This window comes from Atractosteus spatula, chromosome 28, assembly GCF_055471065.1.
Source record: "Atractosteus spatula isolate fAtrSpa1 chromosome 28, fAtrSpa1.hap1, whole genome shotgun sequence".
In the NCBI taxonomy this organism is placed as follows: domain Eukaryota; kingdom Metazoa; phylum Chordata; class Actinopteri; order Semionotiformes; family Lepisosteidae; genus Atractosteus; species Atractosteus spatula.
In genome coordinates, this window is record NC_142733.1 from 2,825,590 (window position 1) to 2,842,673 (window position 17,084).

At 48.8% G+C, this 17,084-nt stretch overlaps 1 protein-coding gene across 1 annotated transcript; it reads right to left on the reverse strand.

Annotated features, from left to right (window-relative positions):
- Positions 1-1,492: 1,492 nt before the first annotated feature.
- Positions 1,493-11,780, reverse strand: creb3l3a (cAMP responsive element binding protein 3 like 3a). Its single transcript, XM_088907356.1, has 10 exons — positions 11,639-11,780; positions 10,042-10,155; positions 9,420-9,693; positions 9,079-9,230; positions 8,609-8,719; positions 8,354-8,460; positions 3,710-3,778; positions 3,531-3,615; positions 3,317-3,413; positions 1,493-2,879 (listed from the first exon to the last, which is right to left on the reverse strand). The coding sequence occupies exons 1-10, from the start codon at positions 11,657-11,659 to the stop codon at positions 2,548-2,550; spliced, it is 1,362 nt and encodes a 453-aa protein (XP_088763482.1). The 5' UTR covers positions 11,660-11,780; the 3' UTR covers positions 1,493-2,547.
- Positions 11,781-17,084: the final 5,304 nt, after the last annotated feature.

Here is a 17,084-nt window from a genome sequence, read left to right on the forward strand (position 1 = left end):
TTTGCGGAGCTGGTTTGTAAGAGTCTCTAGTGAGCCCTCTGCACCTTCGGCTCGCTCCCCTTCAATCACAATCAGATTCTGAGGCAGATTCCCAGTGCAGTGAACGTGGCCCAGAGGCCAGACCCACATGCTGCTGTCGGATGTGGATAGCAGCTGTTATTGGCCCATATTGAACTGTCCTTGAGCACTGGGGCTCCTCAAGAGGTGGGCCAGTTACCTGCCTGCTGAACTCTGCCGTAATAAAACACAGTCTGATCATTTTTTGTCTCTCACGTCAGATTGAGGTCATCTGTGATGGGCATCTCTTGACCACAGACCACTATGGAATTATTTGTGAAGAAAGCGGTTTCCAGATCTGGCCCCATTTTGTTTTTTAAAGAGCCAAGCGGCTTATTTGTGCTATTTTTGCTGTTTGTCACTATCAGCAGTGAGAACTCATAAGATCAAACAGACACTGATGCCACTGGCTAGACTGTACCCATCTACTCCCTGCTAGTGCTCTGCCAGTTGTCCAACTGCTCGGCAAGTCCAGACCAGTACCTGGAAATCTGAAATAGTTCCAGAGCTGCAATAGTTTAGAGTGGTCTAATTAAAGACTCCGTTAATGCAATTAAGTTTTAATACAGTAATTGGAGCTTCGCAGCTCAGCAGCTCAGCTGCTCAGACAGCTCAGCTGGGGAATATAGCGAAAGCAGCAGTTTGAAGGCCTGTTAAAAACTTTTACTGAACTTTGTCAAAAACGAGGGAAAGAACGAAAAACTGCTCGGAGATCAGAGGTTGGGGAGAGTGGATACAACACTGCCTGTTTATCTGGGTCAGATTTGTCCATCAGAGAAAAACAATTCACAGATCAAAAAGAAAGTCAGAACAGCTTCTCTACTTGACAGCCTCTCTCCCTCTCTCCTTCTTTTAGTGATCTGAGAATTGAATTTGAGAGCTGCAGTCTCCAGGAGCCCCAGGGACTTCTCGAATCAAAGAGCCCCGTGCCTCCGCAGATTAAAGCCGGCAGTTACTGGCCAGGCGGAAGGATGATTAATGACTGGTCCTTGTGCGCTGATCACAGGCAGAGTGGCAGCTATAGCTGAATGCTCAGTTCACGCTGATTCCTCTGCCGGCCACAGGATACGAACCAGAAACCTTCCAGCCACAGGTGCAGATCCTTAGCAGCAGAGCCACAGAGCCACTGCACTGCCATGCCCATTGTGGGCACTGATGTCCAGTACATTGGCAGTCCTGATGTCCAGCACATTGTGGGCACTGTTGCCCAGCACACTGTTGGTCTTGTCGTCCAAAATCGCGTGAGGCCTGTTGCCCAGATGGTCACGTTGTGGATCTCTTGCACCAGTGGACTCACCACACACCGTACTTAAGGCCAATAGCATAGGAGAGACAACAAGAGACATCAGCAGACTCCTTTTGTCAAAGCACTTCATTACCCATCATTCACAACCCTAATTCTCAAACAGCACCAGAAGAAAAACGAAACTTTGAATGGGGATTTTTTTTATTTTTGTTTTCACAATTAAAAAAAAAAAATAAGTACAGGACACTTAAATTCTGTAGGATGAAAAAAAAGGTATTTAAAAAAACAACTTTTAAATATTTAAACAGTGAAAACCTTTGTTCCCTATCAACACCATATACCCACAATCTCATACAGGTGTCATTAACATTGAACCTGGAGCTCACAGGAGAAAGAGAAGCTGTTCAGCTGTTAAGGCACTCTTGCACCTGTGTTAACCATATTGGCCCAAACTTCACTAAACTACAGTAATTAACTCCCATCGTTCTGTAAGAAATGACAGTGTTATGTTAATTGAATTAACTGGCACATATTCATTAACTTGTATCTGATTGTGTGTTTTTGTTACGAGTGTGTAGTATTATTGTAAACGGACTAAACCCGTCTCACGAACACATGCATTCATTGGTGTGTTTTAAATTTGAATTCACAAAGAAGCAGAGCTGGACAGCGAAGGATGGGATTTTGACCTGTTGAGAAGAGATGAACTGATGGTGCCATACGTTGACTGTGTTTGACAAAAAAGAGCTCCTTTCCTCTCCCTCTCTCCATCCACCCTCTCTGCCTCTCTTCCTCATCAGACCTTGTGTGAATGCTCCACATCAACAGGCACAAGTTCATTCAAGGCAAGCACAAAGCAACTTCGACTTTGAAATATGCTCTGCTCGCAAACTCTCGAAGAGCTAGATCAGCATTTTTCACAGCATGAAGAAAATTCCTCATTTCTTCCTGCATTCAGCTACTTCCTTTCATTTACAGGCTGATTTTTTGCTTGACACCTAGATGCAAACAATGTTAACATGACAATTCTAATTGGTTGCTCGTCTGATCATATATTTGGATTTTCTTTGAAGATTTTCAGTGAAACGGGCACCGGGATGATATCTCGCTGCAACTTTAACAGATATTAATAAAAAAAAATAATAAAAAACAAGAAGCTTAGCAGATAAAAAATAATATTAACAACACAAAAGCAACATCAGTATATTTATAAATGAGATGTGAGGAGGTGCTCTCTTGTCTCCTCACATCTCATCGGCGTGATTAGGGAGGGGCGTCTTTCCCCCATGATGCTCAGTCCAGCTCACCGTGGCAACGTGGCCCGTGATGGGGTCGCCCTGGTGATGGCCCCGCTCCTCCACGTCGTGGGTGTGGTTGACGTGGGCGGAGGCAAAGTCAGCGAAAGGGAGACCATTCCCCTGGCTCAGCTTGCCGAACAGTGACATCACCTTCCCCCCCTCCTCCCCTGAGGGCTTGGGAGCTGCTCTGCCTGGCTCTGGCGCGGAGTGGGCGCGGTCATGAGCTACGGCGTGGGATACCCGAGAGGACTCCACGTCATGCAGTGACCGTGACTGAACTGCAGGGGGCAACAGAGGGCGATATGAGACCGAGAAACGTCAAAGGTTAGGGGACAGAGAAAGAGTGAATAATCAGGAACTATCAGGATTCGCACAGGGTCTCGGGAGTGTTATCTGCATTCCCTGCTGAGGGCATTTTGTTTATTTCAGTCCAGAATCATATTGTCACATAGCACCATGCAGCAGGCAGTCCGTTATTGCTTCTGTTATCCTGATCTTCCAGTATTAATGTGTAGCAGAACATTTGAAATGTTAATGCCATTGGTTTTTACATTATTCATTGAGGCAGAATATTGCTGTACTAATCTGCAGTAGTTTGAATCTCTGCAGTGTTAATCAGCATCAGTCTGTGCCATATTGATTTCTGTGGTATGGACACGCAACAGCACTCGGAGGTGTCAACTGGGCCAGGCGTGACAGGGAGGGGCAGGCTGACCTCTCACGGGGCTGAAGTCTCCCTCCTGGCTCACGGTGCTGCCGGAGAAGGGGCGCAGGCAGGGGAACAGGATGAGGGAGAAAGACAGCAGGAGCACCTGGACAGAGGGGAGGAGCAAGGAAGAAGGTAGGGAAAGAAACACAGGGATATGTTTATTCACCTTTTATTTTTACAGGAACACGGGGAGGAAAAGGGTTCAGTGTCTGTGTCTCACCATAATGCAAGTGCCAGTCTGGGCCGTCTTGTTGGAGCTGCTCATAACCAGTGTCTGCAGTCTGCGCAACTGCTCCATCAGAGACCTGAGAGAGGGGGAGCAAGCTGGTAAGTGTCCCAGTTTTCTGCCGAGACGAGATAACGTCATTTCCTGTGACATGTCTCATGAAGTTGTCTTACGAGTTGCGTTTCTCCAGTTGAAACACTTTCCTCTGTAGCTCCTGGTTCTGGGCACTGCAAGCTGCCATCCTGCATAAAATAACAGATGAAAGCAGGTATTAAATACCTTCATTACCCTAATCTGATTTTAATTGGGTTGTACTGCATTTTAATTTTATGCCACTCAGGGGAAGGGGAGAGAATTCCCACTTCAGATGCTTCTGTAGTCAGCAAAGCTCTCAGACTATCCTGAAACTTATAGGTCTCTTTACTTGACTTTGCCTGAGTCCTGTCTCTTTTTGAACCTCTCTCTCTCTGGCAGTCTGTCTCTCCATCTTTATGTCCATCTCCCTGTGATACTGTCTAACTCTATGAATATTGATCTCTGGCAGTCTCTGTTTGTGAAACTGTTAGATTCTCTGTGAACCTGTCTGTCTCTCAGTCTGTGTGTCTGTTACTCTGTCTCTCTGTGAACCTGTCTGTCTCTCTGTTAACCTGTCTGTTAGTCTGTCTCTCTGTAAACCTGTCTGTCTCTCTGTGAACCTGTCTGTCTCTCAGTCTGTGTGTCTGTTAGTCTCTCTCTGTGAACCTGTCTGTCTCCCAGTCTGTGTGTCTGTTAGTCTATCTCTCTGTGAACCTGTCTGTCTCTCGGTCTGTGTCTGTTAGTCTGTCTCTGTGAACCTGTCTGTCTCTCGGTCTGTGTGTCTGTTAGTCTGTCTCTGTGAACCTGTCTGTCTCTTGGTCTGTGTGTCTGTTAGTCTGTCTCTGTGAACCTGTCTGTCTCTTGGTCTGTGTGTCTGTTAGTCTGTCTCTGTGAACCTCTCTGTCTCTCAGTCTGTGTGTCTGTTAGTCTTTCTCTGTGAACCTGTCTGTCTCTCAGTCTGTGTGTCTGTTAGTCTGTCTCTGTGAACCTGTCTGTCTTTCAGTCTGTGTGTCTGTTAGTCTTTCTCTGTGAACCTGTCTGTCTCTCAGTCTGTGTGTCTGTTAGTCTTTCTCTGTGAACCTGTCTGTCTCTCAGTCTGTGTGTCTGTTAGTCTGTCTCTGTGAACCTGTCTGTCTTTCAGTCTGTGTGTCTGTTAGTCTTTCTCTGTGAACCTGTCTGTCTCTCAGTCTGTGTGTCTGTTAGTCTTTCTCTGTGAACCTGACTGTCTCTCAGTCTGTGTGTCTGTTAGTCTGTCTCTGTGAACCTGTCTGTCTCTCAGTCTGTGTGTCTGTTAGTCTTTCTCTGTGAACCTGACTGTCTCTCAGTCTGTGTGTCTGTTAGTCTGTCTCTCTGTGAACCTGTCTGTCTCTCAGTCTGTGTGTCTGTTAGTCTGTCTCTGTGAACCTGACTGTCTCTCAGTCTGTGTGTCTGTTAGTCTGTCTCTCTGTGAACCTGTCTGTCTCTCAGTCTGTGTGTCTGTTAGTCTGTCTCTGTGAACCTGTCTGTCTCTCAGTCTGTGTGTCTGTTAGTCTGTCTCTGTGAACCTGTCTGTCTCTCGGTCTGTGTGTCTGTTAGTCTGTCTCTGTGAACCTGTCTGTCTCTCAGTCTGTGTGTCTGTTAGTCTTTCTCTGTGAACCTGTCTGTCTCTCAGTCTGTGTGTCTGTTAGTCTGTCTCACTGTGAACCTGTCTGTCTCTCAGTCTGTGTGTCTGTTAGTCTGTCTCTGTGAACCTGACTGTCTCTCAGTCTGTGTGTCTGTTAGTCTGTCTCTGTGAACCTGTCTGTCTCTCAGTCTGTGTGTCTGTTAGTCTGTCTCACTGTGAACCTGTCTGTCTCTCAGTCTGTGTGTCTGTTAGTCTGTCTCACTGTGAACCTGTCTGTCTCTCAGTCTGTGTGTCTGTTAGTCTGTCTCTGTGAACCTGACTGTCTCTCAGTCTGTGTGTCTGTTAGTCTTTCTCTGTGAACCTGACTGTCTCTCAGTCTGTGTCTGTTAGTCTGTCTCTCTGTGAACCTGACTGTCTCTCAGTCTGTGTGTCTGTTAGTCTGTCTCTGTGAACCTGTCTGTCTTTCAGTCTGTGTGTCTGTTAGTCTTTCTCTGTGAACCTGTCTGTCTCTCAGTCTGTGTGTCTGTTAGTCTTTCTCTGTGAACCTGACTGTCTCTCAGTCTGTGTGTCTGTTAGTCTGTCTCTGTGAACCTGTCTGTCTCTCAGTCTGTGTGTCTGTTAGTCTGTCTCTGTGAACCTGTCTGTCTCTCAGTCTGTGTGTCTGTTAGTCTGTCTCACTGTGAACCTGTCTGTCTCTCAGTCTGTGTGTCTGTTAGTCTGTCTCTGTGAACCTGTCTGTCTCTCAGTCTGTGTGTCTGTTAGTCTGTCTCTGTGAACCTGACTGTCTCTCAGTCTGTGTGTCTGTTAGTCTTTCTCTGTGAACCTGACTGTCTCTCAGTCTGTGTCTGTTAGTCTGTCTCTCTGTGAACCTGTCTGTCTCTCAGTCTGTGTGTCTGTTAGTCTGTCTCTGTGAACCTGTCTGTCTTTCAGTCTGTGTGTCTGTTAGTCTTTCTCTGTGAACCTGTCTGTCTCTCAGTCTGTGTGTCTGTTAGTCTTTCTCTGTGAACCTGTCTGTCTCTCAGTCTGTGTGTCTGTTAGTCTGTCTCTGTGAACCTGTCTGTCTTTCAGTCTGTGTGTCTGTTAGTCTTTCTCTGTGAACCTGTCTGTCTCTCAGTCTGTGTGTCTGTTAGTCTTTCTCTGTGAACCTGACTGTCTCTCAGTCTGTGTGTCTGTTAGTCTGTCTCTGTGAACCTGTCTGTCTCTCAGTCTGTGTGTCTGTTAGTCTTTCTCTGTGAACCTGACTGTCTCTCAGTCTGTGTGTCTGTTAGTCTGTCTCTCTGTGAACCTGTCTGTCTCTCAGTCTGTGTGTCTGTTAGTCTGTCTCTGTGAACCTGTCTGTCTCTCAGTCTGTGTGTCTGTTAGTCTGTCTCTGTGAACCTGTCTGTCTCTTGGTCTGTGTGTCTGTTAGTCTTTCTCTGTGAACCTGACTGTCTCTCAGTCTGTGTGTCTGTTAGTCTGTCTCTGTGAACCTGACTGTCTCTCAGTCTGTGTGTCTGTTAGTCTGTCTCTGTGAACCTGTCTGTCTCTCGGTCTGTGTGTCTGTTAGTCTTTCTCTGTGAACCTGACTGTCTCTCGGTCTGTGTGTCTGTTAGTCTGTCTCTGTGAACCTGTCTGTCTCTCAGTCTGTGTGTCTGTTAGTCTGTCTCTGTGAACCTGTCTGTCTCTCAGTCTGTGTGTCTGTTAGTCTTTCTCTGTGAACCTGTCTGTCTCTCAGTCTGTGTGTCTGTTAGTCTTTCTCTGTGAACCTGACTGTCTCTCAGTCTGTGTGTCTGTTAGTCTGTCTCTGTGAACCTGTCTGTCTCTCAGTCTGTGTGTCTGTTAGTCTTTCTCTGTGAACCTGACTGTCTCTCAGTCTGTCTGTTAGTCTGTCTCTCTGTGAACCTGTCTGTCTCTCAGTCTGTGTGTCTGTTAGTCTGTCTCTGTGAACCTGTCTGTCTCTCAGTCTGTGTGTCTGTTAGTCTGTCTCTGTGAACCTGTCTGTCTCTCGGTCTGTGTGTCTGTTAGTCTGTCTCTGTGAACCTGTCTGTCTCTCAGTCTGTGTGTCTGTTAGTCTGTCTCTGTGAACCTGTCTGTCTCTCAGTCTGTGTGTCTGTTAGTCTGTCTCTGTGAACCTGTCTGTCTCTCAGTCTGTGTGTCTGTTAGTCTTTCTCTGTGAACCTGTCTGTCTCTCAGTCTGTGTGTCTGTTAGTCTTTCTCTGTGAACCTGTCTGTCTCTCAGTCTGTGTGTCTGTTAGTCTGTCTCTGTGAACCTGACTGTCTCTCAGTCTGTGTGTCTGTTAGTCTGTCTCTGTGAACCTGTCTGTCTTTCAGTCTGTGTGTCTGTTAGTCTTTCTCTGTGAACCTGTCTGTCTCTCAGTCTGTGTGTCTGTTAGTCTTTCTCTGTGAACCTGACTGTCTCTCAGTCTGTGTGTCTGTTAGTCTGTCTCTGTGAACCTGTCTGTCTCTCAGTCTGTGTGTCTGTTAGTCTTTCTCTGTGAACCTGACTGTCTCTCAGTCTGTGTGTCTGTTAGTCTGTCTCTCTGTGAACCTGTCTGTCTCTCAGTCTGTGTGTCTGTTAGTCTGTCTCTGTGAACCTGTCTGTCTCTCAGTCTGTGTGTCTGTTAGTCTGTCTCTGTGAACCTGTCTGTCTCTTGGTCTGTGTGTCTGTTAGTCTTTCTCTGTGAACCTGACTGTCTCTCAGTCTGTGTGTCTGTTAGTCTTTCTCTGTGAACCTGTCTGTCTCTCAGTCTGTGTGTCTGTTAGTCTGTCTCTGTGAACCTGTCTGTCTCTCAGTCTGTGTGTCTGTTAGTCTGTCTCTGTGAACCTGTCTGTCTCTCAGTCTGTGTGTCTGTTAGTCTGTCTCTGTGAACCTGTCTGTCTCTCAGTCTGTGTGTCTGTTAGTCTGTCTCTGTGAACCTGTCTGTCTCTCAGTCTGTGTGTCTGTTAGTCTGTCTCACTGTGAACCTGTCTGTCTCTCAGTCTGTGTGTCTGTTAGTCTGTCTCTGTGAACCTGTCTGTCTCTCAGTCTGTGTGTCTGTTAGTCTGTCTCTGTGAACCTGTCTGTCTCTCAGTCTGTGTGTCTGTTAGTCTTTCTCTGTGAACCTGTCTGTCTCTCAGTCTGTGTGTCTGTTAGTCTGTCTCTCTGTCGGTCTGCCTGCACCTGCTCTCCAAGCCATCAATGTATTCCTTCTTCTTCTTTCGGCTCTCCTGGGCAGACTGCTTGTTTCGGATCTTCCTCCGAATCTTCTTCAGGATGCGCTCTTCATACTGAGACAGAGAGGGGGGCAGGAGTGGGGGGAAGAGAGATCAGTACGGGCGGGATCAGCCGGGAATGGTGCACGGCAGGTGGAGCGCTTCCTCACAGGGCAGCGTGGGCCAGCGCCCCTGTCCCAGCATGCATCGCTGTGTTCAGTACCTTGGTCAGAGGCAGCTGGCTGGGCAGACTCACGCCCTCCTTGGCCAGCAGCTTCTTCTCGTCCTCGTTGAGGACCAGCTCCTGGAAGGGCTGCTGGGATTGCTGCTGGGGCTGGGAAGGAGAGGAGTGGGGATGGAGGGATCGGATTGGGAGAGAGCAAGGTGGAAAAAGTGAGGGGAGAGAGGGTGAGAGTAAATACTGTGCGAATCAAGAGAGAGTTGAGTTATAAGCTGGCGGAGAGAGAGAAACACACAAGAATGGGACACCTGTAGCAGGCACAGTTCCGCAGTCCCGACCCTTCATATCTCTCAACGCTACCCTCGCCCATGTCTGTGCCACCATAGTGACTTGGCTTCTCCCACCCACAACCTGCACACCCCACTGACTGCCTCACCCCCATTCTCATGTCCTGCCCAGAATAAAATATGATGCAAATTCTGCCTCCAGATCCAATAACAGGGCACCCTCACCGGCTCAGAGCTGCTGGACAGCAGCAGGTCCTTGACGGTCAGTGGGAAATTGGATAACATCTGAATTCTCTGGATGCCGTGGGCTTTCTGGTCCTCACCCAGGTGGGAGCCGTTGGAGGGTCTCTCCACGAAAAACCCTGACTCCCAGCCCCCTGTGGTAACACATTCTGTGGTTAGAGACTGCACACTGTTCCCCCAGCTCAGGGGCTCCTACAGAGTTACTCAGACTGAAAGAGCTTGATTGGCGTGTCTGATGAGTTACAGTGTTGCCAAGGAAATAACAATTAGCAAAACATTTACAAAGGTTGCACTCAGGCAAACGGGCTCCAGCGCTGTCTTACCGAGGTCAATGGAGACGTCAGGCTCCTGGGAGTCCAGCGGCAGGGCTGGGGGGGGGTGTTGAGATGTTGGGGCCACAGGCGGGTAGGGGGGCTTGAGGTGGGGGCTGTCTGGGGGTCGGCACGGCGGGGGGCTGTCCAGCTGGTCAGACTGCGGGTCCTCGCTGATCCCGCTGTCACTGGCAGCTGGCGACCACAGGGGGGAGCCAGAGACGGAGTCACTGCCGCTGAGCAGAGCACTGAGAAACTCGTCGCTCCCCTCCGCAGGGCTCAGCAACTGCACACAGACACAAAGGCAGGGCAGCAGGGAGCTCGTTAAAGTGTGGGAGATCCAACAAGGTCCTGGGACTGCCCATAGTCCTCGTGAAGAAGTCACGGTATTCCAGATGACATTTTCTTATGTGCGATATTTTTGCAGGAAGTTGTAATATTAAAGGAAATCAAACCACTGTACTGTCTAGTAAAGAGGGCATGCATATAAAGAAGTGTGAACAGATGTAGAGTCACAAGGTCAGTGGTAAATGGAAGCTGTAAGGATACAGAGCTGTAAGAGACGCAGAGAGATGGGAGAAGTTGAGAGAGACTGGACCGTGCACATGGACTGAACAGTGGTGAAGTCACTCACACTGTGCTCTGTAGTTGGCCAGCTTGGGCAGTTGTGTTGCCCAAAGCCCTCATGACGCAAAATCCCATCATTCTGATCGAAGAGCAGGTCCAACAGCTCCATCCCATCATAAGCCTGAGTGAGACGGGTTAATACAGGCACACTTAATACATCAAGACTGCAGAGAGACAGAAGGGTCATACAGACACATTGACTGACTGAACTCTATAGTCCATTAACTAGACTAAGCTAGACTCTATAGTCTAGTACATTAACACTGCACTGAGAGAGAGGGGTTAATACAGACACACTGACTGGACACTCCAGTACATTAACACTGCACTGAGAGAGAGGGGTTAATACAGACACACTGACTGGACACTCCAGTACATTAACACTGCACTGAGAGAGAAGGGTTAATACAGACACACTGACTGGACACTCCAGTACATTAACACTGCACTGAGAGAGAGAGGGGTTAATACAGACACACTGACTGGACACTCCAGTCCATTAACACTCCACAGAGAGAGAGAGGGGTTAATACAGACACACTGACTGGACACTCCAGTCCATTAACACTGCACTGAGAGAGAGGGGAGTTAATATAGTCACACTGACTGGACACTCCAGTACATTAACACTGCACTGAGAGAGAGAGGGGTTAATACAGTCACACTGACTGGACACTCCAGTACATTAACACTGCACTGAGAGAGAGGGGTTAATACAGACACACTGACTGGACACTCCAGTACATTAACACTGCACTGAGAGAGAGGGGAGTTAATACAGACACACTGACTGGACACTCCAGTACATTAACACTGCACTGAGAGAGAGAGGGGTTAATACAGTCACACTGACTGGACACTCCAGTACATTAACACTGCACTGAGAGAGAGAGGGGTTAATACAGACACACTGACTGGACACTCCAGTACATTAACACTGCACTGAGGGAGAGAGGGGTTAATACAGACACACTGACTGGACACTCCAGTACATTAACACTGCACTGAGAGAAGAGTTAATACAGACACACTGACTGGACACTCCAGTACATTAACACTGCACTGAGAGAGAGAGGGGTTAATACAGACACACCGACTGACTGGACACTCCAGTACATTAACACTGCACTGAGAGAGAGGGGTTAATACAGACACACTGACTGGACACTCCAGTACATTAACACTGCACTGAGAGAGAGAGGGGTTAATACAGACACACTGACTGGACACTCCAGTACATTAACACTGCACTGAGAGAGAGGGGTTAATACAGACACACTGACTGGACACTCCAGTACATTAACACTGCACTGAGAGAGAGGGGTTAATACAGACACACTGACTGGACACTCCAGTACATTAACACTGCACTGAGAGAGCTTTGCTGTATTGACATGTGTCTTTTTATATCTAAAACTCAGATACACAAATATAAATACATGTACCAATGCACAGTCAGTGAGTAAATCTCGACACTCAGTGTCCCGAACTTTGGACTGGGAGGCAGGATTGCTCTGCTACACTGACATTCAGAGAAGACAGAAAAAGTGCAAAACAACCAAAGCTGTTCAGAGGAAGCACTAAAAAGTTGACAAAAGTTTTACCTTTTCTGCTTCCAGCGTCATTTGTCCAGTCCTTGCGTGACACTGGCTCAGGAACTTTTAATTTAAAACAATTCAATAGCTGTGAGGTTAGTTCTTTCACCTGTATGTTTTGGAGCAGTTCTGGATGTTGCTGCGTTTTCTCTCTCAGCTCACCTGTAGGACAAAGTTTAAACTCCAACACAGCACTGGGCATGTCATTAAGAGACTGACCGACACTCACTCTCTGATTGGTCACTCCCTAGCAACACTCCTTGACAGACAGAGCATCCTGGACCACTGAGGTGGCTCAGAAGGGTTGACATCAGTTTAGGCCCCTCCCCCTTCCCAGTCTGGCTGTAATTACTAAGGTCCGAAGTGCATCCTTCCCAGAAAAAACCAACCAGTGGATATAAGGTAGGGAGGAAGAAGGGGGGCACCTGTGACCTTTCACACAGTTTCAGTAAATAAAAAAACACCATCACTTTATAAGGAGAATCATCCCTTCCGCAGACAGCACTGTGAACTCTCACTATCAGCAGTTGCACAAACACATATTAAGCTGTGTAATTACACAACAAACATATACGATGGGGGTGAACAGTTCTAAGACAAATAGAGAGGGGAACTCCAAGGAATATCGTTGTTGGGCTGTTCAAGCTGAGCATAGTGAATTGTAACAATGCAATAAAGGTAACAAGGACAGATGATACTATTAGAATCGCTGGTTGCTGTTTACCTAATTAATCCAAGGATCTCAAGTGAAAGAAGCCAGGGTATCAGCTTCAACAGCGTGGTTGGGCAGCTTGTTCCAGACTCCCACAACCCTCTGTGTAAAGAACTGTCTCCTGCTCTCAGTTTTAAATGCCGTTTCCTATAGTTACCCCTTGTGTCCTCTTGGTATTTTTTGGTGCAGAGCCAAAAATGGGCCTGGAGCTAACGGGAGTTTAAATCGACTCTACGGTGAGGTTTTAAGTTTGAAGTTTGAAGTGAAGTGAGTTTGAAGACCAATACGGTGCGTTTTTAAATGCCAGTGAGGATTGTGAAGGCTTCAGTCAGGCCCAGTTGCAGTTTTCTCTGTTCAAGATGAAAAAGATTGAGCTCTTTTAGCCTGCCAGTGTAAGATATACCCCAGCAGAATCTCTAAACCTCTTGAAATCACCAGCAGCCTCAGAAGAGCGGGGAAGAGTTCAACTGTGCCAGGCAAAGCTTAATTAGATCAGTTAACCTGTTTTCCTCCTGGATCTCCAGCTGCCCCAGTGCACCTGCCAGTCTGGGGTCATCGGGGGTCAGAGTCTGGTGACTCCTAATCTAGATCCTTCTGTCAATATGTCTCAGGCAGGTAGGTGGTGAGATAAACTGAAAATCTAAACAATGTTGTGTTGCTGTGTTGCGTAAAGCCCAACACAGGAGAACTGCAGCCCAGGGGGAAGGCGAGTGTGAAACCGCCCTCATTAGACACCATGATGGCAGCTCGTCTCTCTCTTTCCTTCAGCCTCTCAGCTGTACAATACCTCACCTGCTGTCCTGAAAGCAGGCTCTCCCACAGCCCTTCTCCAGATGAGATTAGATTAGGAACGTATGTTCTTGCAAATGTCCCGGTGCTTTAAGGCCATGCTTGCCAAAACAAGTCAATATAAAAATGAAGGCTGTGGCTCCTTTATAGCTCTGTTTCCGAGCTTGTCAGCAAGATAAACTAACGTAACACAACAATGAGGTCTGACCTTCACGTGCTTAGTTTTGCGGCAAGCTGATCGGGTAGGTCTGAGTGCTTAACCAGGTGTAACTGTTATGCATCTACATTGGGACCTCCTGGTGGAGCCTCAGACCTCCTAGATTTGGCTGTTTCTGCCAGAGGTGAAGGTTCAGGCTGAGCTGGTGCTGTGTGCCTCCCCACCTCCCTGTCACTTCAAGGCCAGGGTAACAAGGACAGCCTCTTCTGTGCTGCTGTTTCATCTCCTCCCGTGTCAGCCTCCCTCTTCTGCCTCTGTTCTGTCTCTCCCCCACACCCCGCTTCTCTCCTTCGATCTCTCCCTGTCTCTCGTCTCCTCCTGGTGGACCTCTCTCTCTTCCTCTCATTCCCTGAATTTACCCATCCTCTCTGGCTCTCAGGCTGAGATAGGCGGCCCCACACTGGCAGAGCTCTCCCTGTGGGCTCAGTGGGGAGTCACACACTGGCAGAGCTCTCCCTGTGAGCTCAGTGGGACAGGGAGTCACACACTGGCAGAGCTCTCCCTGTGGGCTCAGTGGGACAGGGAGTCACACACTGGCAGAGCTCTCCCTGTGGGCTCAGTGGGACAGGGAGTCACACACTGGCAGAGCTCTCCCTGTGGGCTCAGTGGGACAGGGAGTCACACACTGGCAGAGCTCTCCCTGTGAGCTCAGTGGGACAGGGAGTCACACACTGGCAGAGCTCTCCCTGTGGGCTCAGTGGGACAGGGAGTCACACACTGGCAGAGCTCTCCCTGTGGGCTCAGTGGGACAGGGAGTCACACACTGGCAGAGCTCTCCCTGTGGGCTCAGTGGGGAGTCACACACTGGCAGAGCTCTCCCTCTGGGCTCAGTGGGACAGGGAGTCACACACTGGCAGAGCTCTCCCTCTGGGCTCAGTGGGACAGGGAGTCACACACTGGCAGAGCTCTCCCTGTGGGCTCAGTGGGACAGGGAGTCACACACTGGCAGAGCTCTCCCTGTGGGCTCAGTGGGGAGTCACACACTGGCAGAGCTCTCCCTGTGGGCTCAGTGGGACAGGGAGTCACACACTGGCAGAGCTCTCCCTGTGGGCTCAGTGGGGAGTCACACACTGGCAGAGCTCTCCCTCTGGGCTCAGTGGGACAGGGAGTCACAAACTGGCAGAGCTCTCCCTGTGGGCTCAGTGGGGAGTCACACACTGGCAGAGCTCTCCCTGTGGGCTCAGTGGGGAGTCACACACTGGCAGAGCTCTCCCTGTGGGCTCAGTGGGACAGGGAGTCACACACTGGCAGAGCTCTCCCTGTGGGCTCAGTGGGACAGGGAGTCACACACTGGCAGAGCTCTCCCTGTGGGCTCAGTGGGACAGGGAGTCACAAACTGGCAGACCTCCCCCTGTGGGCTCAGTGGGACAGGGAGTCACACACTGGCAGAGCTCTCCCTGTGGGCTCAGTGGGACAGGGAGTCACACACTGGGTAACTGATTATCTCCCAGACGATAACAGCCTGTTGTTCGTTCTGAGTCTGTCAATATTGAGAAATGTGGGAGGGAAATTGATATTTTAGTAAAGAATCCTTGTCCCATGTTTGAGAATATTTATGACATTTCCTTTTCCTCCTTGATTTCCTCCTTCTATTTCTTCCTCCATCTGTCCTCCCCTCCTCTCTCTCTGTTAGCCTCGCTTGCCTTATCGCTTTCACTCTGTACCTGTCCTCCTCCCCTCCCCCTCCTCCTTTCTGATCTCATGGACAGAGTGTCTCGGGGGAGATAGCGAGACTGGCATGGTACTAACAGTAATTATGACGAAGCTGATAATTCTTACATCATTATAATTATTTCACAGTAATTGCTGTTTATCTGATGAGTAGAAGGTCAAAGTGCAGAAAGGGAGAGTGTGTGTGTGTGGTGTATGTGGTGTGTGTATGTGTGTGTGACCAGCCGGCAGCAGATAAGATGTCAGCTGATTTCTTGCTGTTGGGAGTGAAGCTGCCATTGCAACATCTGCACCCTGCACCCGGACAGGTCTGATAACACCTAGAACACCTGCCTCCTCCTGCCCCAATAACACCTGGAACACCTGCCTCCTCCCTCGCCAATAACACCTAGAACACCTGCCTCCTCCTGCCCCAATAACACCTGGAACACCTGCCTCCTCCCTCACAGATAACACCTAGAACACATGCCTCCTCCCTCACCGATAACACCTAGAACACACACCCTCCCCTCGCTGATATCACCTGGAACACACACCCTCCCCTCACTGATAACACCTGGAACACCTACCCCCTCCCTCACCGATAACACCTAGAACACCCGCCTCATCCTCCCTTACTAATAACACCTAGAACACCCCCCCCATCAATAACACCTAGAACACCTGCCTCCTCCCTCATCGATAACACCTAGAACACACACCCTCCCCTCGCTAATAACACCTGGAACACACACACCCCCCCTCACTGATAACACCTGGAACACCTACCCCTCCCTCACCGATAACACCTAGAACACATGCCTCATCCCGCACCAATAACACCTGGAACACCTGCCTCCTCCTGTTCTCCAAGTTCTACAACACCTGATTTCTTTCTGAGCTCTAACTTTTTTAGTTTCCATTAGTGTGTGTTTGAAACCAATCTGGTGTATTTAGCAACTTTTGAAAAAACTACATATAGCTTCAGAAATAAAGAGGGAAAACGAGCTTCTTGTTCATTCTATCCCCTGGGCGAAGTTTTAGTGGAAGTCTGGAAATCGGATACACTGGAATTAAAGGGAAAAAAACCCAGAAGCAGGAGATTATAGTTGGCAACGAGAGAAAGAAGAGTCAGAGGGCTTGTGAGATAGAGGAAGAGAAAGGGTTTAATTTCTTTTCAGTGATTCTGATGTAGTTTCTGTGCTCTCATTCAGAACCAGATTACCAGTTAATTAACAGACATGAATATTATTTGCTGAGGATTCACCCTGGGCAAAGGGAGTTAAGACAGAATTTAACACACAGAGCACCAGTCTGTATGTTAACCTACAAGCTGTATATGTTGACCTACCGAGGCGCCACGCGTATGTGGGTCCCCGCGGCGGCTCACCGCCTCCGCCCGGCCGCCCAGCCGCCCAGCCGAGCGCAGCGCTGCGGAGCTGCGGAGCCCGGACAGATCCGCGCTTGCGCAGCTCAGTGTTGATCCCCCGGACTCGTGCTGCCACCTGCTGGAGAACAGGGGTCTGTCGCGCATGCGCTCCACACGTTTCCTTCACAGCGGCAGATTTCGCAACTGCGACACGCAGATGTTGGACGTGATAAAAATCACAAAGTTAAAGTTACAAAACAAGGTTACATAATAATAGTGCAATAGAAATGGAATAAAATAAACTCGGGCAGAATTCAATATAAATAGAGCTGTGATGTGTCCAGGGTGTATGCAGTACATTATGTCCAAGTAGTGCAGTGTGCTGAATACAGTGAAAACTGCATGTCCATGTAGCCATTACAGGTCATTTGCTGAAGGAGCTGCAGGTTGGCTATTTAGCAGTCTTATTGCCTGGAGGTAGAAGCTGTGCCGTAATCTGTTGGACTTGGACCGAATGCTTCGATACTGTTTACCAGACGGTAGGAGGGAAAACAGTTTGTGACTGGGATGACTGGGGTCCTTGAGAATGGACCTGGCCTTCTTCAGACATCTAGCTGAGTAGATCTCCTGGAGGCTTGGTAGCTCACAGCTGGTGATAAGCTGCGCTGACTTCACCACCCTCTGTGGTACTTTGCGATCCCATGCGGAGCAGCTCCCA